A 25944-nucleotide genomic window follows, 5' to 3' on the forward strand; every position below is an offset into this window, starting at 1 on the left:
TTAACCCTTAATTAAAAATCAAACAAACCAAAAAAATAGAAAAGGATAAGGGGCCATCTGTAGAAGAAGCAGGTGTCAAGCTGGGTTTGGCAACCCAGAATGCTGTGGAAAATGGAAGCGCACCAGGTGCTGCGGATAAGCCTACATCTACCGCATATGTTAATATTGTTCCCACCATTTTGGAGGGGATGGATTCGCTGCACCCCTGGAAGAAGAGGAGAGGTGGTATCTCCCTAGGGGTGATTTCACCCAATGGGGAGAGGTGGTGACAGGCTATTTAAGCTTGCTCTGCCCCAGCACCCTTCCTTCTTTATTCGGCACTCACTCTCCCACCCTTTTGCAGTGTGGACCTACAGGCTACTCATTTGCTTTCCATGGGCTGAGTAGGATTTTTTTTTTTTTGCTGGGGGAGACCCTAATTGGCTCTGGGTCTTCTCTTTTTGCCTACTCCATACTGATGGCTGATGTTTGTTGCAGTGCTGTTCCTTCTCTTTGGCTAATTGGTGCATAATCCAGGCAGGTGAGAGGGTTTCAGGAAGAATGGAACACTTAACTGAGTCAGGGTTGGGTTGTGGGTGTCCCTGAGTCACTGTTGTCAGGTATGTCCTGTGGGTGCTGGAGGTGCCCTATGGCCTGACGGACACATTGGGGCGAATGTTGGCCAATGGGGCTACAGTGGGCCTGTTGGGCTCTTATACCCAAGGTCCACACAATGGGGAGGAAGGAATCTTAGGAAATCTTGCTGCATGCACACAGTGCTAACTTGCCCAGGAGACTTTTAATGAACACCTACCCGGACTTAAGTTGATTTGGTTACATTGGTTGAATCTGACTAGATAACTTGTTCTGCAGATCCTCAAGTTGTTATATTTAATAGATATAACCTATTCTTCCGTATTTGAATGTCTTGACTCTTCTTCCTGGTGTGTTGGCAAATTGTGGTTGTCTTTAAAACGTGTAGCAGCTCTGAATGGTGCCTGTTCTGTATATCTTGATATACATAACTCCATATATGGGCTGGGGAGAACTCTGTATATGGACTGGGGAGTGCGGGGGTGTGTGTGTGCGCGGGATCTGAACATGCAAGGCTGCCTTAGTTAGACCATTGGTTCATGGCTAGGTAACTGATAGCAGCTGGCTTTCCCCAACTTTAGACAGAAGATCCAGACCTGCTGCCTAGATCCTTTAACTGGAGGTGCTTGCAACTGCCCCTGGAACTTTCTGCTTGCAAGGTTAATGGTGTTAATAGTGGTGCTAATGACTTCAGATATATGTGTGGCCTTACTGTGCATTTTCAGGGAGCAATCTGTGTGGGCTTCCTGCCTAGTTGAATAAATTGGCTTGTTTGCTTTAGAAGTCTGCAAAATCAGATTTTCAAAGAAACAAATGTGTCTGTGCTACTTCATTATAGGAGTAAATTATACTTGTACAGCAGCCATCATATATCTTCTAAAAATAGTGAGGACTGATTCTTAATTTATGTAATTGCTTAAGCTTTGACAAAGAGCCAATTCTAATAAGCACACATTTATATTATTAGCATGCTGGAGCTAGAAAGAGCTTCTTTTCCTTGTGATTATAAATATTGAAAAGGAAGTAAGTGCAACAGTGTCAGATGTCAAAACAGCCCATGTCAAAACGAAAGCCATATACGTGTAAGGAAATAAATGTGAAATATACTTTTAGCATCTGCTTGCACAAAACAATAATAAGTGACTGGCAGCCACATTCAATGAAATAACAGTTCTTGCTGCATTTGAAATGCTAGCTTTTATAAGTCTTCGTGTTGGCCAAGAATTTCCTTGTCAGCTTCTTATGCATACATATGTAGCATCAGTGAAAGATGAACAGAGTGTTTGAGAAAGCATGAGAAAGCATTGAGAGGTGTGTGTTTCTAGATTTCTGATTATATGTACTTCAAAATAGACCCAAGGAGGATTGGCACCCCCCCCAAAAAAAAACACCTCTCTTCATGAGTAAAACAGTGGTTGTGATCCAGAACTCTGAGGTGATAATAAGTGTCATGTTTCCTCTTGTCTATGAAAAGGCATGGAATCGTCTTTTTCAGACTGATGTTCTGACTGAAAAGCTGCCATTTACAAGGAACTCAAATGATAAATTATGGGTGGTTGGCCATGTTGCAACATAAGGTAAAGGTAAAGGGACCCCTGACCATTAGAGCCAGTCGTGACTGACTCTGGGGTTGCGGTGCTCATCTCGCTTTATTGGCCGAGGGAGCCGGCGTACAGCTGGTCATGTGGCCAGCATGACTAAGCCGCTTCTGGCAAACCAGAGCAGCACACGTAAACACCGTTTACCTTCCTGCTGGAGCGGTACCTATTTATCTACTTGCACTTTGACGTACTTTCGAACTGCTAGATTGGCAGGAGCAGGGACCGAGCAACGGGAGCTCACCCTGTCGCGGGGATTCGAACCGCCGACCTTCTGATCGGCAAGTCCTAGGCTCTGTGGTTTAACCCACAGCGCCACCCGCGTCCCATATGTTGCAACATAAGAAACAACAAAAGGAAAAAAGCTTTGTGGCACTTTAAAATATTGACAGCTTTATTGTGAAAACTTTTGCCACAGTGTCAAAAAAAAGTTGCCATCTCTTAATAATCTAGGCTACAGATTAATTAAACCTATGTTCCTTGGATTTGGTAGTGTGGTACATTGTGAAGCGAGGTGGCCTACATTAAGCGTGTGAAGAGTGTTTAAGCAAGTTGCTTGGTTTTGTTGACTGAATTCTTCAAGCAGTCATGTAGTAACACTGAGGGGAACTGGGTGTCTGGTTGAGGGAGTTTGGGAATGGGTAAAATAGGAACAAAGAAGTCAAAGTGAGAAAATGGCCTTCATTTTCTTTTAAAAATTTAAGGAAGGTCACGCTGGATTCTCACTAGATTAAAGGTAAAAGGTAAAGGTACCCCTGCCCGTACGGGCTAGTCTTGACAGACTCTGGGGTTGTGCACCCATCTCACTCAAGAGGCCGGGGGCCAGCGCTGTCCGGAGACACTTCCGGGTCACGTGGCCAGCGTGACATCGCTGCTCTGGCGAGCCAGAGCCGCACACGGAAACGCCGTTTACCTTCCCGCTAGTAAGCGGTCCCTATTTATCTACTTGCACCCGGGAGTGCTTTCGAACTGCTAGGTTGGCAGGCGCTGGGACCGAACAACGGGAGAGCACCCCGCCGCGGTGATTCGAACCGCCGACCTTTCGATCGGCAAGCCCTAGGCGCTGAGGCTTTTACCCACAGCGCCACCCGCGTCCCTTTCTCACTAGATTAGGCCACGTTTAACATCCTAGTTTAGCATCACTAGATTAGGTCAAGTTTAGCATCCTGCTTCCACCATAAGCCAGTCAAATGCTTCCAGAAAGCTTACCTGTTTGGCAGAAAGATAACTGCCTCCTCTGTTGTTTCTCTCCCCCCCCCCTTTCCCTGCTCCTACCACCAGCCACTGGTACCCAATATGTACATTGCCACTAACCCCAGAAGCTTCATTTAGCTATCACAAATACTATCAACCCTACATGAATTACTGGTAACCCTTTCTAAAGTCAGTGGCCATCTCCACATCTTGTAGCAGCAAATTCTACACTGGATTTCATAGCAGTTGCAGCTTGTACCAGGCAGAGGATGCTGCTACACCTGCCAAGCCAGAACTAGTTTGTCTCTACCTGGCTACAGTGGGGTAGGCATAACCTAGAGTGATGTCATTAGTCAATTATTATTGTGGTAAAGGTAAAGGTACCCCTGCCCGTACTAGTCTTGGCAGACTCTAGGGTTGTGCGCTCAGTCAGTCTTGACAGACTCTAGGGTTGTGCGCTCATCTCACTCTAGAGGCCGGGAGCCAGCGCTGTCCGCAGACACTTCCAGGTCACGTGGCCAGCGTGACAAGCTACTCTGGCGAGCCAGAGCTACCCACGGAAACGGTGTTTACCTTCCCGCTGGTAAGCGGTCCCTATTTATCTACTTGCACCTGGGGGTGCTTTCAAATTGCTAGGTTGGCAGGCGCTGGGACCGAGCAGCGGGAGCGCACCCTGCCGCGGGGATTCGAACCGCCGACCATGCGATCGGCAAGTCCTAGGCGCTGAGGTTTTACCCACAGCGCCACCCGCGTCCAATTATTGTGGTAAAGAGTACTTATTCAGCTCTCCTAAACCTTTGGCCCTTCAGATGTTGATTGATTCGGTTTTTTTAACAGTTCATTATTTAAACTCATTCAGTAGTATTCTCTATGTAAGGACAACAGTGGAAAAATTAACTTTATTTGGCTTAAAAGAAAAATGCTTCCTTTGGTGCAGGGATACCTATATACTCACCCTTAAAATACAGTGGTACCTCGGGTTAAGAACTTAATTCATTCTGGAGGTCCATTCTTAACCTGAAACTGTTCTTAACCTGAAGCACCACTTTAGCTAATGGAGCCTCCTGCTGCCACCGCACCGCCAGAGTACGATTTCTGTTCTCATCCTGAAGCAAAGTTCTTAACCAGAGGTACTATTTCTGGGTTAGCAGAGTCTGTAACCTGAAGCGTATGTAACCTGAAGCATATGTAACCCGAGGTACCACTGTAATAAGCTGAGTTATGGTATAAGCATGTTTTACAGGGCTTACAAGATTTTGATAGTGAATTAGTAAAGTCTACCCGGTGCAGTAAATCTTTAAAGGGGGAGAGGAGTTGTATGTTGAATTTTGACATAACAATGTTGTTAAAGTTTTGCTTGGGTTTTTTTTTTTGGTGTTTTTTTATTTTTTAAAGGAAAACAAAAACATTAATTTCCTGCTTACTCTCCGGGGCTGGTACTTGAGAGGTTTAAAGGGAGAGAATAATGTGAGTAAATTAATATGAAAGTTTATGGTGAGCCCACAACCTTAAAGAAATGCAACCAAACGTAGACCTTCATAGGGGGTACATTGCTTGAGTGCCTGTCTAGTGACCTGATATTTCCTTCTGAAATGGCAGGACTTAAAAAAAGAGAGAAGGGGGGTTATCGCTTTTTTCACACACACCTCTCTCCCAAGTTCTTGTATTTCCCCAAAATTCAAGGTGTTGCTCATAAAGAAAATAAGGCTGCAATCCTAACCACATTTACTTTGGAGCAGTAGTGGAGCAACAAGAGGAATATTGCTTTGTTTCCCAGGCTTTGGAACACAGTGCTTCACTGCCACTCACCAGGAGAGAGAGGAGGGCGGCCAAGGCAGCACATTGTGGATGCAGATGATGATCTGATTGGGTCTGCCACGGTGCCCACACCTGTTGAGCTCCCAGCTGCCATGTCCTGTCCCCCGTCCCCCCCCACCAGTAAGCAGAAGCTGGGAGAGCACTGACACCCTGCTGGTCACTACTAATTTCAATAGGAGCTATTCTTGGTAGGATAGACAGGGCTATTAACAGAAACAAACCGGACAACGACTCTGGGAACATATAGAAAACAGTGAGGAAGAATTCCGGAGACTTTATGGATACTGTTTTCTTCTGACTCCAAGGTGCCCTCCTTTGGGGAAAAATAAATTCCAAGGACAGCTGTAACAAGAGACTTCAGAATGAGAGATGGAAATTGGACCATGATTTAGTGTTTGAAGAAGGCTTTTCAATGCTGGGTTTATCCAAAATTTAGCACTTTTTAAGTTCTCCATTATTTCAGTGGGAAAGTTTGTTGTGAGAAGTAATTCTCTTCATAAAGCATTTAGTTTTTACATTGTAATCAATAATGATGTTTTGCAAAGTGCCGTGCAATTGGCAATGATTCTGATTTTGCTACCACTGCTGGGAGCGTCCCTGCAATGGAACTTCCCTGAGGGGGCTGCTCTGGCCAGCAGAAGTGGGGAGGGAACTTTTACTGCTTCCCCCTGCAGCACCCAAAAAATCTAATGCCTTTCGGTTGCCAAAACCAATCCCGCACATAGTTATCCTTGTGCTGTTAGTTGAAGGATCAGGATACCCTTTTATCTTGTGAAGTAATGGAACTAACTGAATTGAAGCTTGTGAAACTAATTTCATTGAAGCTTATGAAAGTAATTTCAGGATCTTAAACCAAAGTTAAAGGATTTTTAATGGAAACAAACCTTCATATTTTAAACATGACTATAATCATTCTGATACATTTTCATCATTTTCCATGGCATTTCACGCATTTTGTGCATTGAAGTCCAGAATCTGTTAGGGTCACCTTTCTTCCTTTAGATCTGCGTTGTAATGTGAGAGCTTTTAAAAGCAAGCAGATGTTTGATGTAATGTCTACGAGATAGCCCAGTTTTGAGCACATGGGTACAGAAGAATTAATGGGTGCTCAGATCTTTCCCATCTACAACACCTTTTCCATTTCAGTTCAGTTGGTTTGGCTAGTTGGTTGCTAAGGCAACTTTCAATGAATGCCCAGAGTGGCTTGCAAAATTAAACTTATAATAAAGTAAATTGCCCACAATATAAAATAAGAGTTTAAAATTGGAAGAAATCAAATCAGACAAAACTCTTCATGAAAACCAATATGCAGAATATTAAAAAGCCTGGGAAAATAAAAAGGTTTGTACCTGGCACCAAAATGACACCAAGGGACGTAGGATCCACAGCTGGGGTGCCACCACCAAGTGGGCCCTTCCTCCTCCTGTTGGATAGCATAGCTCCATGTACACAAAGACCACAACCCTTTTCACACATACTTAGAAATAAGTCCCCAATAATTTTAATGGATAATTTTATTCCCAAGTAAATAAGTATTGGATCGCAACATATCTGTGCATGCCCATATGCAGAAAGCTCTTCCTTCCATTGAGCTGAATTTGAATCCATTCAAATCAGAGCACACATCAATCTATGAATTGTTTATGCATGCAGACGAGGCAGTTGCCACTAGGGATCATGAGGCTGGCAAATGCTAGAATCCCTAGCTGTGGTTTGCCTGGCCTCACTGCCATTGTGACAAACCACAGTTTACTGTGATATATGAGCAGAGCCTTTGTGATAGAACAATTATTCAAAGTGGAGGGGCGGTCTGGAAATGTGAGCACCCCTGCTTGAATTATAATCGTTTCAGTCTGAGGTGGGCACAGATTGGGCTTTGAACTGGCTCAGGCCTGTTTTGGGATCACACCACATCAGTAGCTCAGCGGCAGAGAGCACTTTGCATGCAGCAGGTGCCAGGTTCAATCCTTGGCTTCCCCAGGTTGAGCTCATTGCCGGCCAATGCAGTGTACTGAGCTAGCTTGGCAAATGGTCGGACTCATTGGAACGCAACTTCCAAGCATTTTGATGATTGCATGCCTGTGCCAAATCCAATGCAACCTTATGAGCTTAGGAGCCTTGATGTGAACAAAAGGCTTATGGTAACAGAGGTAACTGTTCCGTTTATTTAAATGGACGCAACCAAGTCACGTGTACAGCTCTTTGAGTAAAGAGAATTGCTGATCCATTTGAGTGAGTGGCTCATTCGGACACACAAGTGGTCTGTTGATAAGTGGATGGCTCCCCCCTCCCGCCCATGCAACACTGCTTTTCTTCTACAGCCTTTCAGAATTGAATACAGAGCTCTGGGCAAAGGGCGATAGCATTTTGGCAAAACCTATTGGTTCTTTTGCCTTGGATTTTGTTTGTAGGAAGCATAAGAGTAGACATTGCTGAAATAGGCAAAGAAGGAAAATAAGCACCGAGGAAACTAATGCAGCAAAACAAATCCATGGCGTGTTTTAACTTAAAAGACTCTTCAATCCAGGTAATTTGATGCCTAAGTAAGACAAAAAGTGAGAAATGTGCTTGTAAACAATCTTCTTTCTATAAAATAACTTGCAAGCTTAAAAATTGCTTTAAAGTGGTGGGGAGGGAATGACTGATGGGAGTATAGTCAGGATTCCAGTGGTGTTTGTTCCCTGGACCGAAGTTTTTTCAAGCACCCATTGCTGGAGCTCCCTGTGCCCCATGAAAAACCATTCCTGAACTCAGGAATGGCCTTTGATGTATCACGAGGACAAAATAGGACACAGGTTGCCATAACAGTTGCACGTGCAAGTTTACAAGTTCAAATGCAAATTTATAAATAATTGTTATAATTTAAATAGAAACACCATGGCAGGGGAGACTGTCCAGGTCATCTGTACGCCTGCTCAGTCTGCTGCCCAGGTGTCAGTAGTTGGGGTGGGGACTTCAAAGCCATTCCCTGTTCTCTCTGCTTATGGTTCTTTAGCTTTAAACTGGGCTTGGACTGGAGAGCCCTTCAAACACAGTGTCATCCTCTGTAAAATAGGGCACATTGCCATCTTTAAATCTGTTCTTCTTGTGTGTGCACAGTCCTCTTTAGATTCCTAAATTTATAGGAAAATGTCAGCAATATATCGGTCATTGTTACAGAATACTACAGCTGTTCTGTAGTTTGGGGTAGTGTGTGTCTGGCCTGTTGGAATTTTGTAATGTTGTGTTTATTAAGCTGTCTTGTAATACTGTGTTTGGTAAGCTGTACTGAACTTCATAGAAAACGGAATGCAAATCTTGCAAATGAATATTTGTGTGCCCAAGGTTGACTAACAGTTCGAAACCGTCTGTATTTTACACACTAAATTGTCCTTATCATTAAAATGCTAATTAAATTGTAAACATCTGTTACATTCATAGTTATAATGAAAATTGGCAGCTACATCTTTCTTGTGTCGGTGTTCTTGCTAGCTTAAGTCCAATTTGCATACAAATTTGATTGGGCATTGGTGTAAATGTCCCTGACCTTTAGAGGAAATAGTTCTTGATGGAAGTGAATATAGCTGGCCCCTCTGGTTATCTTTAACCTGCTAGCATTGTCAGAAATGTTTAGGGAAAGAGGAGCAAACACTTGCTTGACAGTGGCCTCAGAGTAGAAAGAAAGAAGGGTGCGGTGTTAACATATTTTGCAAGTACTGGTCTCATTCTAAGGCTGCAAATCTGTGCACATGTCTCCCAAGAGTAAGCAGTACTGAACACTGTGATTTATTCTAATGATTCTAAGCATGCATAGGAACACACTCTTGATTATTTAATCCGTGGCTGTCACCCACCTCCTGCATTTTTCACCCTTGCTCGTTACATTTTTTTGGTATGTTCTTGAATACAAAATTAGTAGTTTAGCTTGGATTTTTACAACTGCAGTGAAGTTGCTAGGAGACAGCTCTAGAGCTCTGTGAAGCTCTTAGTGGTAAAAATGGTTAAATATACTACAGTCCTATACAGCAGTAGTGGAACTGTGATGGGATGATGAGCTGCTTGTGCGTAAAATCCTAGTCCCTCAGAGTTTGGCCAAGTGCGCAAACCCCTGCCTGCGACGGAGCCCCTCAGACATGGCTCTGTCAGTCGCTAGCAGAATCCGAAAGTGGTCTCTTACGGAATCTCTTCCAGCATAAAAGCTCCTTAACGGAAACACGTCTTCTGGACTCTCGGCGTGACAGTTTCCGGCGAGGAGTGGGTGTCCCTATAGGAGGTCTTGACACCTCCCCACTGTTTTCGCTGGAAGTGTCTCTGAGCCATCCCTCCGACTCACTTTCCCCTGGAGCCCCTCCTCTCCCTCTGCTGGTTCCCTCTTCAGCTGCTATGTCTGTCTCAAACTCCGGGAGCCTCTCCACCTCCTGTCTTTCCGATGGCAGTTCCCTGACAGGAACCTTCAGACTCTTATTTTCCATCAGCCTTAGCCAGCTTGGCCAGTGGCTGGGAATGAGAGGAACAGTAGTCCATCCACATCTGGAGGGCCACAGGTTCCCCACCCTGCTGTGCATTCCTGCTGAGTTCAACGGGAATAACCCCCAGATATACTAAATTGAGAGTGACGCGGGTGGCGCTGTGGGTTAAACCACAGAGCCTAGGACTTGCCGATCAGAAGGTTGGCGGTTTGAATCCCCGCAATGGGGTGAGCTCCCGTTGCTCGGTCCCAGCTCCTGCCCACCTAGCAGTTCGAAAGCACGTCAAAGTGCAAGCAGATAAATAGGTACCACTCCTGCAGGAAGGTAAACGGCATTTCCATGCACTGCTCTGGTTCGCCAGAAGCGGCTTAGGCATGCTGGCCACATGACCCAGAAGCTGTACGCCGGCTCCCTCGGCCAATAAAGTGAGATGAGTGCCACAACCCCAGAGTCGGTCACGACTGGACCTAATGGTCAGGGGTCCCCTTTACCTTTACCTTTTATGCTAAATAGAATTGTAATCCAAAACATTGGGAGGAGGGAGGTACCAGGTTTGCAAAGACTGACCTAAGCCATGACTTTAGTGATTAGGAATCCATTGTGGTGGCCCTCAGGTTCTTGCTCCCCATTTCCTCTTCTTCTCATGAGAAGAGGAGACCAAATACTTTTTTTAAAGAAAAGAAGAAGCTGCAGTTCATCATTTAAAAAACAACAACTTTTCCTTAGAACAAACCACTGTTCCCCAAGTTCCTACAAAATGTTCTAGTTCACACATAAAGTTAAACCATGGTTTACATTAGTGACTCCTCCACTCCCATCTTCTCCTCTCATATGGCCAGGAGAATGGCGTCTGTGCTTTCCAAGAACTTCAGCTTATAATGATATCATTACATATCATCACACACAAACTGGGAGTCCTGGTTTAAAACAAGCCAGCTTCATAAGTAATGTTTTAAAGTTAACTTGCTTAGAAACTGACCAGAGGGTATTTTTTTTCAACAATGATCCTTGGTTTCAACATCATGCTAGGCTAAGATTCTTGCAAAGCAAAACTGTACTCTGCAGAAGCCCTCCTCTTGGTCACGTGGGGGGGCGGGAGAGGACAGGAGAGTACACAAGCCTGAGATTTCACTCATGAAGGCTCATCTGTGCTAAACCATTATATGCAAATATTACCAAAAGTGGAAACTTCCATTTTCCTCCTCTCATGCATGAAGAAGGAGAAGAGAGGATGAGATGCACATACATGTCTGTGGCTCTCCATAGTACATTCCCAATGACCTCTAAACCATGGTTTGGGATAACCTAAGAACTGTGTCCAGCTCTCACCTCCATATGGAAGTGAGAGCTGAACCATAAAGAAGGCTGATCACCGAAGAATTGATGCTTTTGAATTATGGTGCTGGAGGAGACTCTTGACAGTCCCATGGACTGCAAGAAGATCAAACCTATCCATTCTTAAGGAAATCAGCCTTGAGTGCTCACTGGAAGGACAGATCCTGAAGCTGAGGCTCCAATACTTTGGCCACCTCATGAGAAGAGAAGACTCCCTGGAAAAGACCCTGATATTGGGAAGGATTGAGGGCACAAGGAGAAGGGGGCGACAGAGGACGAGATGGTTGGACAGTGTTCTGGAAGCTACCAACATGAGTTTGACCAAACTGTGGGAGGCAGTGGAAGACAGGAGTGCCTGGCACGCTCTGGTCCATGGGGTCACGAAGAGTCGGACACGACTAAACAACAAGAACTGTGTACTTTGACAGAATGCTGTTGGAACTGTATTCCAGCAGTGGGTTGGGCAGACCCCAAAGTGGGTGAGTACAGATACCCACACCTCAAACATACATGTAATCACACAAACATAGACATGCCATATCTTCTCCCTACTCAGCTGATCTGTGTAGAAACAGGTGGGTTGTTTTCTTTCAAATTGGAGCATGCTGGCTAGAGAAGTTCAACACAAGCACACACCCCCCCAAGATGTGAATGAAAATTGCATGCTCTCTGCTTCTCAGCCGATTGGTCTAGATCACCTGAGGAGTTGCAATGCACTCAGGGTGGAGGTGAAAACTGCCTATTGCTTCAGCCAAAGTGACAGCTGTCAGTTTTCTTCCCAGCCAAAGGGAAGGTCAAAGCCTCCCCATGCAGCACTCAGGATGAAAACTGGACCACCTCTGCGCCTTAGCTGGATCTATACTGTTCAGCTAAGAAGTGGCGAGGGTACTGCTTCCATCCCAGTGCTGGAATGAGGGAAGCCTGGCAGGCTGGAGTAGGGGTCCACATCCCTAGTCTGTTTGTTTCTTTATGGTCCTTGCCTATATCTTCTCACCCAGCATGACCTTAAAAGCAGGTCGTTTTAAAATATGTATATAAGAATAAGATGGACAAAAACCATAAAGCTGAGCCAATGAGTCAGTATTCTCATGTCAGTCTTACCTAGAGCCTGTACAGACAGAATTGCTGGCTCCCTCTGAATACTGGAAGCTACAAGAGATCAAGAAACGGCGACAGGAAAGCAAACTCCCAAGGAGCAACCAAAGTGCTGCTTCAGGACACATTGGCACCAATGTCGACTGCGCCTGAGGCTTTTTAGGGTTCCCATTTAGCCATGCTTTGAAGCTGTGGTTGTGAGTTTGACCCTTGGACTCTTCTCAGGCTTCCGTGAGAAGGCCTACTAAATGTGTGCACAAGCTGTGTGGCAAGGCACACACACTGAAGTTTAGGGGGGGGTGTTCTGTGGCTGTCAGATATTCAGGGATCACAGCATTATGCCCTCTACGCTATTATGTATCATTTTTTGTTTTGTGGGAAGTTTTTCATTTTGAACGCTGATGGCTTCAGGCTAAATGCTTTTTGGTATTAAGTGCTCCCTATTTGCTCAAGTGGTGATGAGTCATGGGGAAATGCTAACTCCCTTGAGGTTAGAAAGCACTGGGGACCTACAAATGCAAATTGTAAGGGTGCTTAAAAGGTAAAGGTAAAGGACCCCTGACAGTTAAGTCCAGTTGCAGATGACTCTAGGGTTGCGATGCTCCTCTCGCTTTACAGGCCGAGGGAGCCGGCGTTTGTTCGCCGACAGTTTTTCCGGGTCATGTGGCCAATATGACTAAGCCGCTTCTGGCGAAACCAACGCAGCTCACGGAAACGCCGTTTACCTTCCCACTGGAGCGGTACCTATTTATCTACTTGCACTTTTGGGGGTGCTTTTGAACTGCTAGGTTGGAAGGAGTTGGGACCGAGCAACGGGAGCTCACCCCGTTGCAGGGATTCGAATCACCAACCTTCTGATCACCAAGCCCAAGAGGCTGTGGTTTAGACCACAGCGTCACTGGCATGCTTACATACCAGCAAAATTCAGGTTGCACAACTAAAGTTAATTTGATACTCTTGTGTAGCAAACTTGCTCCCTTCTCAATGTCGCTCCCTTCTCATTCCCATGCCATGGCCCCTGTTGTTGTGCTACCTGCCTTCGCTTTTGTTCCTCTACCCAGCTCTGACTTCATGCAATTCCAGGATTGTGACGCAGCACTGCAAATCCTCCAGTTGGGGCTGTGTAATGACATTCTGTTATACAGAGCGATAAACAATTGATGAGTCTCAGAGTGTACTGACAGACTTCAATTTGACAATAACTGTAACATCCAATTGAAGGAAAGATATGTAATTAAATATAACATGTGGATATTGTACTGGACTTATGGTTAATTACTCAGAGCGAGCTGTTAAAGCTTTAGACCTTTTCCTCCAGTTTTCTTTTCCTGCTTTCCCCCCCACGTGCAGATTTACAGAGGATGGTATTTGCATGTTAGAGTGCCTTTAGCAGTATTTTTTTGTATTTATGAATACACTTGAATAAGCTCCTGACTTACAGATAATTAAGCACAACTGTCAACGTGCTTCTCAGGGCTTATGCAAACTACAGGCACCGACTTACTTAGAAGATTTTAAAGAAAGTTTTGCATTCAGTAAACAATGGGGGAGGAAAGTTGGATTGTATTTTTTGCACATTATCTGTCAGGATAAATTCCTCATAAAGTAGAAACACAGCCAGCCGGGTAGGGACATTAACAACAGTTTGTGATTATTCACTTTGTCAGCCACGTCTCATGCTATATAGTTTTCAAAATGCTAGTAATCTCAGTGCCTAAAAATAAGTGCAAACATGAGGCCTGAATGACAACACAAACAACAAGGACCAAGGTAAGTTGCACAAAAGACAAAAGGTGGGGCAGCAGCTCTGCCAGAGATGGCTCAGCCTTAAGCAAGTCCTTGTTAAGCCATGTTGACCAGGTACTCAACAGCGTACACAGCATGAGAGGAAGAATGAAGGGAGTTTATTTGACAGGAATGACCATTTATCTAGTGAGTGAGATTTAAAAGAGCCCTCACCAGGGCATATAAAAGTGCACTTAAGAGGAGCCCTGCAGGACTAGACATAAGGTCCATCTAGTCCAGTATTCTTCTCCCACAACCAATTTCCTTTAGCCCTGGAAGTAAAACACAAAACTCAGCTAGATTGGCAAAGAAAAAGTGATTTATATGCGATATAACATGGTGCCACCAGAGGGCGCTGTGGAGTCCCATTTTTCTCTACCAGTTTTCCCCCTGTTTAAATTTACAACACATTTAACTGAAACGCTTCTTTGACGTGTCTCGACCCAGACTTAGTGGTGATTGATTGATTGAAATGAGATGGGATGCCAAATCAAGTTATATAATGCTCCAGCATTTACAGAACCGAAACAGCAAGAGATCTGTGGGGACTTGGCCTTCCCCTTGTTGTTGCTTTGGTGAAAGTTTTATTCTGTGAACCGCTCTTGAGATCTTGTGATGAAGGGTACATAAATTTAATAAAGAAATAAACAAATAAAACTCATGGAAGCATTAATATATTAGTATGTGTCAGAAATAATATCCCCAGGGCATACTCTCCAACATTTCTCCAGTGAAAACAAGGATGTCCTGTTCCATTATTATTATTATTATTATTATTATTATTATTATTATTTATTATTAATTTATTTATTTATATCACTTATATCCCACCCATCTAACTGGGTTGCCCCAGCCACTCTGGGCAGATTCCAACATATATAAAAACATAATACAACATTAAACTTTAAAAAATAGTTCCCTATACAGGGCTGCCTTCAGATGTTTACTAAAGGTTGTATAGCTGGTTATCTCCTTGGCTTGGGGTTTGCATAACTCTGTACCTTCCAGTATTACTCCGATGAAGATAGGGACATCCTAAGGAAAAGCAGGACATTCTGGGATCAAATCAGAAACCAGGACGGCTTCTGTAAATCCAGGACTGTCCCTGGAAAATAGGGACACTTGGAAGGTCTCACCTTGTGTTATTTAATCCCTTGGAATGTAAGATGTGGATGAGGTAGTGAAAGATTCTGAGGCCAGGTATGGAGCGTAGGCGAGTATTCAACAGCCCTTTGGGATCCTATGAATAGAGCAGGGATCGCTAACCCTTTTAGACTAATGGACACATTTGGATTTTTGAGCAAGGGAGGGAAAGGGTACCCATTCTGAGCACTTCAGGGCCAAGGGAGTGGCGGTGGTGAACTTTGTGGGCACCAGGAGAAGATCTGAAGGGCACCAGTGCACTCATGGGTGCCATGTCAGCAACTGCTGGCATAGAGTTATTGAGGCAAGCATCACAGTGGAGACATCTGTCCGCCATCACTATCAGAATGGAATAATAAGTGATTTGTACGAAGGAGAATCTCTGCTTTGGCTTTGTGATGCGTGCAACTTTTATAAAATGGTGCTGATGTATCTTTAAGGAACAACTTTTTTGTCCTGTGTAGCCTGTAGAATATGAGCTGTGTGTGTGCAGATAGCAAAGAGCAGCAAGTCTGCTTGTTTTGTGTGCTCCTCCTGTTTCTTCTTAAACATTTGGCCTTTAGCCTTCAAATAAAGTCAGTTGATGCCATATAATATATTTGGTGTGTAGCCTGTACTTAACAGGCTTGACAAGTCATGGTCAGGTAAGTTGCACGTACAGAGGGCACAATTTTTAATATTTTTTCTGGAGAGCCAGAATGCTTGAGGCTATGATTGGGCTCTTCGTTTTATCTTCGTTCTTTGAAACAATCTGTTGGAAGGTGGAGGAAGACACCCGTTTGATGGAAACGTAAATTTGAAGAGCTTTTGTGGCTGGCAGTTTTGAGGAAAGGTAGATCAGTTGACCGAAAACTCAAGGAGGTTTGGCATAATGAGAAACGGCAGTATATTACTTCCTTATTAAAACAAGAATTATAGAAAAACATAGGGAGAAGCATCCAGTAAAGGATTACTGGATGAGACTGATGGGAGTTGAGGTTGTTTTGATGAGCTAAGTGGGAAAGATAATGAACTGGGTGGTTTGAAACGAAAAAGCAGATGGATTATGAAGCTGTCTCATTGCTTGTCAAACTAATATAATTGATTCATAGACTGAGGTTGTAAGGGACTATGGATTTGGTAGATAGTTCATTGGAGTGGGATAATTTATAGAAGTGCATTCTTTAACCTTATGTAGTTATGACAGTGCTGTGATAAATATAAATAATTGTAATAAAACCTATTTTTCATATGCCTGGTTTTAATAATTAGCAAAATCCTCAGTTGAATGTGCAATTAATTTGAATCATCTAAAAATCATGTGACACACATACAATGTAGAACATCGTGCAACATGTACTTCTTAAGGACCTTTTTATGAACTGAAACTTCTAGCTTTGGTTGCTGGGGCAAAATTTCTCAGTTTTGCAGACTCCAAACAGTTCTGATAATGTAAAAGTCCTTTTTGTTCTTTAGGAGGACAAATTGCATTCATTCTTACCACCAAATGGTGATGTTTAGGTTCAAACAGAATTCACCAGTAAGGATTCATGTCTACAGTGTGGATTAAAGTGTGTGTGGGGGGGGGGGTTAATTAAATAAATCTTTTTTATATATAAATATTTTTCTCTCTGCAGGCAGCACGTGCCACACAACTACGCTCCCTACCCTTGTCCGCACGCCTACGCTCATGATGCAACCCTCCCTGGATATCAAACCATTTATGTCCTTCCCAGTGGATGGCAGTCCTGCTGTCGGACTTTTCCCAAATTTCAATACCGTGAGTAACCAATGTTGCAATTCCCCACCCATCCACCCAACTGCCCTTGCTTTTTTTGCTTTCTTTGCTCCCTACAGTGAAGCACATCACATGTTGCTCGTTGCCGATGGAGTCATAAATGTTAGAGAAAGGTAGACTGGCGCTGTGATCCCAGGAGCAGCAGAGACTGGTGAGGCCATGGTGGAGCACTATTCCTCTCCTGGCTTTCCAATATGGTGGGTCTCTGGCGCTTACTGAGAGAGCAGAGGGACAGGAAGCTTGGCATGGTGTGGTGCAGTGCAGCCGATCCGATGCTGCACCATGCCAAACACCTAACTCCCCACTCCTCAGTCTCAGTTGCTCATGGTTTTGGAGCACCGGTGTGCCACCTCACCAGCCACTACTGCCCAGAAATCTTTGTCCCAGTGCTTAATGAATCATTTGACCTTTGTGAATGCTTGCCACCTATACAGCTTGCTTCGTAAACTTTGGCTTGTGAGCACAGCTTCTTGTGGAAATACTGAGAGGTAGGATGAAAAATTAGCGTTCTATTCATCCTCCTGTTAATTTTGATACACCTAATCTCTCCTCTTTTCACCCTGATCCCTGTCTGAAACTTTCTACAGAGACCTGCGGATTATTTCCTCCCTGGGCGGCCATTAAAGAGATATTTAAACTCCCCCTCCCTTTTGCACTGAGCTTATGAGACTTGATCAATGAAACAGCAGGCAATGTTTGCCTTCCCTTAGGATACAGCTTTGCTCACTGTGCTAGGGCAGCCTACCTCTCCCTGATGCCCCGATGATGCTTCAGAGTCCCCCTCTCACCACTCCTGGATATTGGCCATGGTGGCTGGGGCCAATGGTCCAAGAAATCTGGAGGGTTAGGAAGGCTGCAGTTGTGTCATATTGAGGCTGTGCACCTGGTTTTCTGCACCTGTGTTCTGTTTGTGGCACGTTGGTGATTTGGTGTGTGTAACTTGAGGTTGGGAGAAACAATGAATACACGGCTCTGCCTTAGAGAATGGAAATTGGTTTGGATGGTTTTTAAATTGCATGTAACTCTACAACTCTCTGGTTTTGTATCTAGGAAACTGGAGAAGTTATTGTAGTATACCTGCCTCTATATTATGTTCCTAATAACTGTTCAGTCAGTCCGGTTGCATAAGGCTTAGTGCTAAATCTTGCAAAATTGCACATTTCAGAGTTAGCAAGCAATATTTCCACATTAATGTTATTCGTTTTTGGTTTTTTTTTGTTTTGTTTTAATTTGAGAATATAGTAGAAAGAAAAAGATAAAGGCAAGCAAATAATAATAATAAAAACAATAATAGAACAGTATTGACATTAACAATAAGAATATTCTCTTAGTTCTGACATAAATGTGTAAATTAGCATAAGCAGTCCAAATGTCCAAATGAAATATATAATTACAAGCCATGTGATTGAAATTTAAAATGAGCAGTGAGATCTTCATTGGGTGTTAGGTAGTTGATGTTTGTCTTTCCAGCCTTGCAGAGTAATCCTCTTAGCCACCGTGGTCCATCTGTTAGTCCTCACACACAGGAATATAACATGAATATTTGTGAGTGTTCACAAATACAAAGGATCTCTCCAAAACAAAGTTAGTATGAGCAGTTATTTTTATACTGTAAACCATCCTATGATGCTCAGATGAAGGGTTGTATATAAAATAAATAAATAGATAGATAATTTATCACGGTCAAAGACCCGCTTGCATAACACAATAAAAACAGCATTCATAAAGATAAAATATACAATCAGAGCAGATTGCAGCAATAGCTCATGAGTTAAAATTGAGATATATACATACACCCAAACAACTGAGATTTGGGCTACCCTAAAAATTGACCCTGAGGCACCCCAAAGGGCGACTTCAGCATTTCCCTAGTAAGCTATTTTATTCTAGAGGATGATCTGTGCCTACAAATCTGGGCGCAGAATCTAGATACCAGCCAGGTCGTCTTGTGAGCTTTGCCTAAGAGGAGAGAATTAAGTTTAGACTTGTCTGAAAGTTCGGCGAGCCTCTTCAGCAAAGGATCAATGGTGTCTCTACGAATCTCAACATAAAAAGGACATCTAAAAAATATATGTTCGGGGCGTTCCTATTTCCCCTAATGGGCAGGCGCAAAGTCTCTGTGCGTACGGGACTCTTCTAGAACCGGTGAGGGCAAGGCCGAGCTTCTAGCAAGAGTGAAAGCCCTTCTTGCGTTTCTGGATGCGAGATATGTTGCTGGAGCGGCTACGTATCTCCCGTTTTCTATAAATAAATAAATAAATTCTAACGCGAGGGCCTCAGTTCAGCTCCAGCCTTTGTCAGAGCAAGTTGCTCGCTAGGAGCTCTTGCTGGTACAGCGGCAACCAACCTGCCTTGGCCCCTTGCTGTGTGAGCTCTTTGGGACCACAATGGGATTATTAAGCATTTAAATGCTTGAGCTACCAGTGCAGTGTCATGAAACATATTTACATAATTACTGCGCTGGTCTTGCACAGGCCTCAGTGTGCATTAGTTCTCTTCACTCGACAAAACGTGCCGTGTTTGTTTATCTATAGAGCCTCAGTCAAGCTTTTGTTACTCAACCTGAAGTGCCTGCATTCTCCCATTCCTTCTGAACTGGTTCTTTTCCCCCTCTCCTCCTTTGCCTTCTCTGCCACCTTATTCTCTTTGCTCACCACCCGTCTTCATTTTAAGTTCAGGAGTTTCCGCTTTCATCTCCTGCCTTTGTGCCTTTTCCTTTGCTGCACCCCATCTTTTGAATCCGCCCTCCCCACCCCACAGTGTGTGCATTGTTTCATCCATCTCCATCTCCATGAAGTGTTGAAATATTACCTTTGCCCAGGCCATCCTTCCCCCATAGGATTTGCTTCTTCTGCCCCTTGCATTTCCCGACCCCTTATTTATCATGTATTTCATCTTACGCTGACTGTTGGGAATCGTCTCTTTCTAATCTCTGTAAAGTACCTAGCCTGTGGGTTGGACCTTAATAATTTAATATTAGGATGCCAAACTGATGAAAAAGACTCTCTGTTTAAGTTGTGGGTTGTGTATACAGTGTACAGCACTGGTTTTGAAGGATAGCACCTCCCTTTCCCCCTATAATTTAGTAAATGGCACAACCCACCCACCCCAAAAAAGAGGTAGAGGGGTTTCTTAGCTAATTTTTTTATAGGGGGGAGATAAGCGTCAAAAAGTCATATGTCACTCTTAACCTTCATTTTTATAATTCCTTTTCTTGATGCTCTCAAAATAGTTCCCAAATAGATTCCAACGGAATTTTCCTATAAGCTTATATTGCATACCATTTGAAACCAATATCTTGCATGTTTGCAAAGCCAGCATTGCCCTGTTGAGGTTATTCAGCAGGGACCCATTGTGTAAATAACAAGCTCATAGCATTAGAAAGAAGAGTGACTCAAGTCATTTTGTGGATCATGCCGTCCAGTGCGTACATACAGTTTGCTCATGCATAATAGTTACAAGATATGCAAAGCATTATATAATAATTGTAATTTCAAGGGTGGGGGGGAACCTCTATTATCAGCACCGCCAGACACTGGGGGTTGAACCAACGCCAGCTGTTGCTTTTCATTCTTCCCCTTTCTGTCTCTCTCCCTCTAAGAAGTTTCCCCTATTACTTGTAAATAAATTCTGCTGACAGACTTTGTGTTTCAGTACAAAGTATTAGAGAAAGATGATAGAATAGCATTTGCAATCTTGAAAACAAGAATAAGTAATACCTTTAAATATTAATGTATTCATTTCAAAGCAGCCGAATCTGAGAATCTGATAATAAGTATGTGGCACATATTTATTTAAATGTGGGTGACAGTCTGGGAGGTGTCGCTTTGCCTCTCTTTCCTACATCAAAATATATATATATATATATATTGCTGGATTTTGTCACACGTGGGCAGTGTCATGTTATAAGTGGCAGTGCTGTAGGCTGAAAAACTGGTCATGAGCCCTTGATAGTTACTTGATAGGAGTCGTCACAGTGCATGGCCCCAGGCAAAACTATGGGCAAATAGAAGCTTTTGCTTATTTGCAAAAATGTATATACTGCCAGCGCTAAGAAAAAATACATAATGGCAGTGAACAGCATAAGATCAGCAATAAAATTATATTAATGAAACAAGTACAAAATATATAACATTATAGAAACTAGCATTGCCACCAAACCTTGAATCTCCTTCCTTGGAATCCTGGTGGTTCATAGTAGCTCAGTTTTGAGATGGGCATTACAGCCCCAAAGAACTTATCTGGCTTGGATTTTAACCTAAGATGGAGAAGAACTTAAGTCATCTCTCACCCACACACTTAGATAGATAGATAGATAGATAGATAGATGATAGATAGATAGATAATTTATTACGGTCGGATACCAGCTTATAAAACACACTTGGGCGTACAATCCCAGAAGGAAAACAAACATTTAAAACAATGTACAACAATAAATTTAAAATTTATAAATGGGATAAGTGTATAGACACTTAAAACTTTAAGATAAGCTACAGCAGAGAGATGACCCAGAGTCACCCATGGAACCGAGTTTGGGGATTTTCTTAACCAACTAGTTTGGGTTGGTGGATGGTCTGCGCCTACAGATCTCTACACAGAATCTGGCAACCATCCAGGTCGTCTTCTGATCTTTGCCTAACAGGAGAAGGTCAAGTTTTTGCTTTTCCGGGAGGTCAGCGAGCCTAGCCAGCAGGGGATCAATGGTCTCACTACGTGGATCTTCATAAAAGGGACATCTAAAGAATAAGTGCTCTGGGCTTCCTATATCCCCCAATGATCAGGCACAAAGTCTCTGAGCATATGGGACTTTTTTAAAGGATCCTTCCCGGACCGGCGAGGGCAGAGCTGTACCCATGCACTTATTCACCTTTCTTCTCCATCAGCAGTGATATAATGAAGGAAAGAGAGGGAGGTTTCTCTCTCCTTTGCCACGCTACTGTGGGTACAAGCTAGGCTTCAAGAGTACACCAAAAAAAGAGGATGTGGTACTCAGAGAGATGTTTCAATTCCTCCACTGCTGTGTCAGCAAGCCAGGTAAGCAGCAGGGTGAGAGGAGCAGGACCAATAGTTGGGTGGGGAGGAGGAGGCTCAGAGGCTTCTTGAGGAGATGAGGTTGGAATGGCAAGACCCATCTCACACCAGATGACATCAACAGGTTTGACAGGGCCCAGTTTCGCTTGGAATAAGCCAAACTGTTTACTAAGTTTTGGGGTAAATAGATTGGTTTTGAAAACCAATTGTCAGGCTCGACTGGGGAAATTCCTTCCATCACTATCCAAAACCCCAGCGAAATAGCTTAGAATTCACTGTCAAGCAGCTCACTTGTTTTCTAGGAAGCTGTCCCTTCAGTACCATTCCTGATTTATTTATTTATTTAAAAATCTTCTTGGCATTTGAAATAGTTGCACTCTTCATGCTAAACCTGTTCTGCTTTGAGCACCAGTCCCAGCAGTACTGAGGTTCAGGTTTGGGCAAACAGTGTGAGGCAAGGCTTAATTGGTGTGCTGGGCTCAGGTTGGAGACTCAGTGAAAGAAGAGCTCTAATGTTGAGAAGTCATCCTCAAAAAGGAGGTTTCGATAGGTGCTGCAGCTCTGAACAGTTGCCAACTCTGCCTTCTGTGAGCAAAGTCACTTCATTTAATGGAGTCCAGCCTCCTTTCATAGTTCTTGGCTCACAGAGCTGGGGAAGGTTCCACGAGGGCTTTGAGCTGGAGTCTCTAGGGCAGTGTGACCTCCTTAGGCACAGCAGCCTCCTCTTATGCATGTGCTTCTGTTCCCTGGGAACAGATTCCACTCTTGATACTTGGCCTCATTCTCCAAAGGGGTGTGCATCTCCAACCTCAGGGCCATGACAGTCCTACTGATAAAGAATTCCTGAGCGAAATAAGTTCCAGCTACTTTGTATACCGTAGATGCCACAGGTACAATGCAGTCAGGCTAATTCCCTCTTTAACCTTTTGCCTCTAAACCATGTCAGAAGCAACTCAAGAGAAGGAGAGACTGCCAACCACATTGTACAACAGCCTCCTGTCAGAAAAGGGAGATACTTTTCACGGTACGCTCAGTGCTCACCCAAAACCCTCATGATTTAGCAGACATGGGTTTTGCAAGTTGCAGTGGTACTTCGGGTTACAGACACCTTAGGTTACAGACAGGTGCTTCAGGTTACAGATGCTTCAGGTTACAGACTCTGCTAACCCAGAAATAGTACCTTGGGTAAAGAACTTTGCTTCAGGATGAGAACAGAAATCGCGTGGTGGTACGGTGCCAGCGGGAGGCCCCATTAGCTAAAGTGGTGCCTCAGGTTAAGAACAGTTTCAGGTTAAGAACGGACCTCCAGAACGAATTAAGTTCTTAACCCGAGGTACCACTGTATATTTTCTTCTGGCTCTTCATCTACTTAGAATTCTGTATGGTGTCTTGTGTGAATATTGTGCACACATCACCAGTTATAAGCATTTTTTAATCAGTATTGCAACATGCTCCCCACCTCTAGAATGAGGATTTGGTACCAACAATAAGGACTTGCAGACATTTACAAGGGAAGGTTCTGAACAAGTACAAATTTTGAAGAGCAGAACTCAACAAAGTTGGATTTAATAGTATTACCTCTACTTATAAAATGAAATATATGAAACCATAAAGGTTTCTGAAAACGAGCTGTTAGCAGTTACCAGGCACCATGTTATATTGTGCAGCAAACAACCATCTTCCTACTTCCTCTGATCTACACTATTTATTTATAGCTTTATGGATTGAAAGCCCCTTGTCTTTAATCTCCTCCGTTTATGATTTAGGCCTGTTTTCTTTGTCTTCAAGGAGCTGTCTGTCATTGATCCTCCTCCAAAATTAACTTTTAACATATGGGGTTGTTGTTTTTTTACAAAAAAAAGATGTTGGTTAATGGCTTTTGCTGATGAAATGTTAATAATTGATTTTAGCAGAAGGATGTACTAATTCACATAGTGCTTTCGACAGGGCCAACTTTGTACTTTGGAGTCTTGATACCCTTATGCTTAATATTTTGTATCTTGATTTTTTACAACCTTTTTCCCTCTAGCTATTTTATTTTGGGAGACATAGCAAAATTAGCAGTATAAGCTGTTAGCCCATGGAAAGCAGGCACTTGCAGCTTTTTAGCTTAACAGTCTTCATCGTCGATCTGAGATTCCTGGTCTGCAATATGCTTTCATTCTGCTGAGTATAAAAACAGGATGAAGTTCCCCCTTCACACTTTATTGAAAAACCCATGTTAGATCCCCCAAATGGGGAAAAAGATCTGATTGCAGGTCTTCTGTAATCAGTATATGGGTCACTAATTCTGTGATTTCTTTAACTAATTTTGAAGCTCTAGCCAGGTCGCAAATTTTATCTTCGGTTCACAGCAGAAGCAAAAAAGAGCTAGGCAAGGAGTGAGAAGGAAGCAGATCAGGACAGAGGCAGCCCTACTGTTAGGTCATTATAGACAACAAATTGCCAATTGTTTTATTTATTATTACGTTTCACCACCTACAACAGTGACATTTGGATTTTCTGCCTTAGGCACCAAATTGTGTTGGCCCTTGTGTGTAAGGAAGGAAGCTATACCCTCAGGCCTCTGCAGATCCTATCCAATTCCATCTGTGATTTCTGACTTTTTATGTCTACTACCTGCATATTTTCTGAACTTTCTCTACAACTCAAATGGATATAAACTATAGGACTTAGCAAAAATGCCTTCCCAAATTGGTGGTCCCACTTGCAGGTGGTAAATTTGGGAGAACCACTTCAGAGATTGGGGGCAGGGGAGAGACAGTGAAATGATATGCCAGCTTTACAGGTGGGTACTTACTTGGCAGAGCAATGGCCCTCCCCACCCCTTAAAAAATGGTTTGTAGTGACAGCTGCTTCCCATTGACCACCCTGAGAATGATGCTATATCATTCCATGGTCAATATGAGTGTTTGTGGGAGTCAGCTGGATAGAGCGTGGTGCTGATAACACCAAGGTTGTAGGTTCGATCCTTGTATGGGGCAGCTGCATATTCCTGCATTGCAGGGAGTTGGACTAGGAGTTGGTCCCTTCAAACTCTATAGTTCTATGATTCTATCTCCTACATGGTCCTCTTAAAGTAAGGACACCAGGAATTGAACCAGGGACCTTCTATATGCAAAGAATGGGCTGTACTGCTGAACTATGGCTCCTTCCGTAGTAGAACCTTCTTACATATTCAGAGCAAAGACATGCTGAAAGAAAGAAAGAAAGAAAGAAAGAAAGAAAGAAAGAAAGAAAGAAAGAAAGAAAGAAAGAAAACCTCATCCAGCATTAGGGAATCGGGATGCACTGAGCATCAGAGTGGTGGCATCACACTACATAGTATATTTGCATAGGAATGGATAACACCTTGTGCTCTCTGTTATCCCATAGCTGTGAGGGAATGAGCTTTATGTTTACCTGGCACCCTCACCATTTGCATTCTTTTCTTACTGCCCAAACTGGGTTTGTCACTTTCAGACAAAAGGGGATGAGCACTGGACACAGCAGGAGAAAGGATAGTGAGGTGGGGGTAGTTGCACATTCTAATTTCTTTTCTGAAAGACCACAGTTGAAGAATATAATTATTTGCTCACTTGGCAACTTACACACTGCAGGTACTCCTCTTATTCAGACAAGTTTCTGCGAGTATGCATCCATATTTCCTTGTTCCGCTCTGCTCGTGAGAGACAAAGCTGTGGCAGGCTTGTCCTTTTTCCTATAAAGTGGGTTACAGGCTTTTTTATGGATAAACTATGGGGGGATAAAACTGAAAGATGGACAAAAGGCAGAGGGGATAGTAAAAACCTTAGAATACTCCCAGTTGTTTCTCGAACTGAATCCATAGATATGGGGTGCTGCAGTGCTTTGCTTCCTCCAGGGGGTACTCAGGGGTATGCAGTACCGGCACCTCTTGTTGTTGCCATTAAAAAGTGTGGCGCTTACTGTAACAACTTCATGGTGAGTACCGGCACCCATTTTTCAAGGGGGGGGGAAGCACTAGGGTGCTGCCACATGGCATGGCAGCTTACCATGGTTATGGTGCAGCTCATTCAAACAAGATTTTACATGATGTCATAAAATGCCACCTCACCACACCCACACCCACACCCACACAGAGTTTAATGCAAATTTGCAATTTCTGTGTTGTTACTTTTAACTTGCT

At 43.4% G+C, this 25944-nt stretch overlaps 1 protein-coding gene across 7 annotated transcripts in view; it reads left to right on the forward strand.

Annotated features, from left to right (window-relative positions):
• Positions 1–25944, forward strand: part of ZNF385B (zinc finger protein 385B) — a 146803-nt gene that overhangs the window by 64058 nt on the left and 56801 nt on the right. For all 7 annotated transcript variants that reach the window (XM_028748307.2, XM_028748315.2, XM_028748302.2 and 4 more), the window contains exon 2: positions 16606–16748. In XM_028748307.2, the coding sequence (XP_028604140.2) occupies positions 16606–16748 (143 nt within the window). The remainder of the gene's footprint in view (positions 1–16605; positions 16749–25944) is intronic.

This window comes from Podarcis muralis, chromosome 1 (genome assembly GCF_964188315.1).
Source record: "Podarcis muralis chromosome 1, rPodMur119.hap1.1, whole genome shotgun sequence".
Lineage (NCBI taxonomy): Eukaryota > Metazoa > Chordata > Lepidosauria > Squamata > Lacertidae > Podarcis > Podarcis muralis.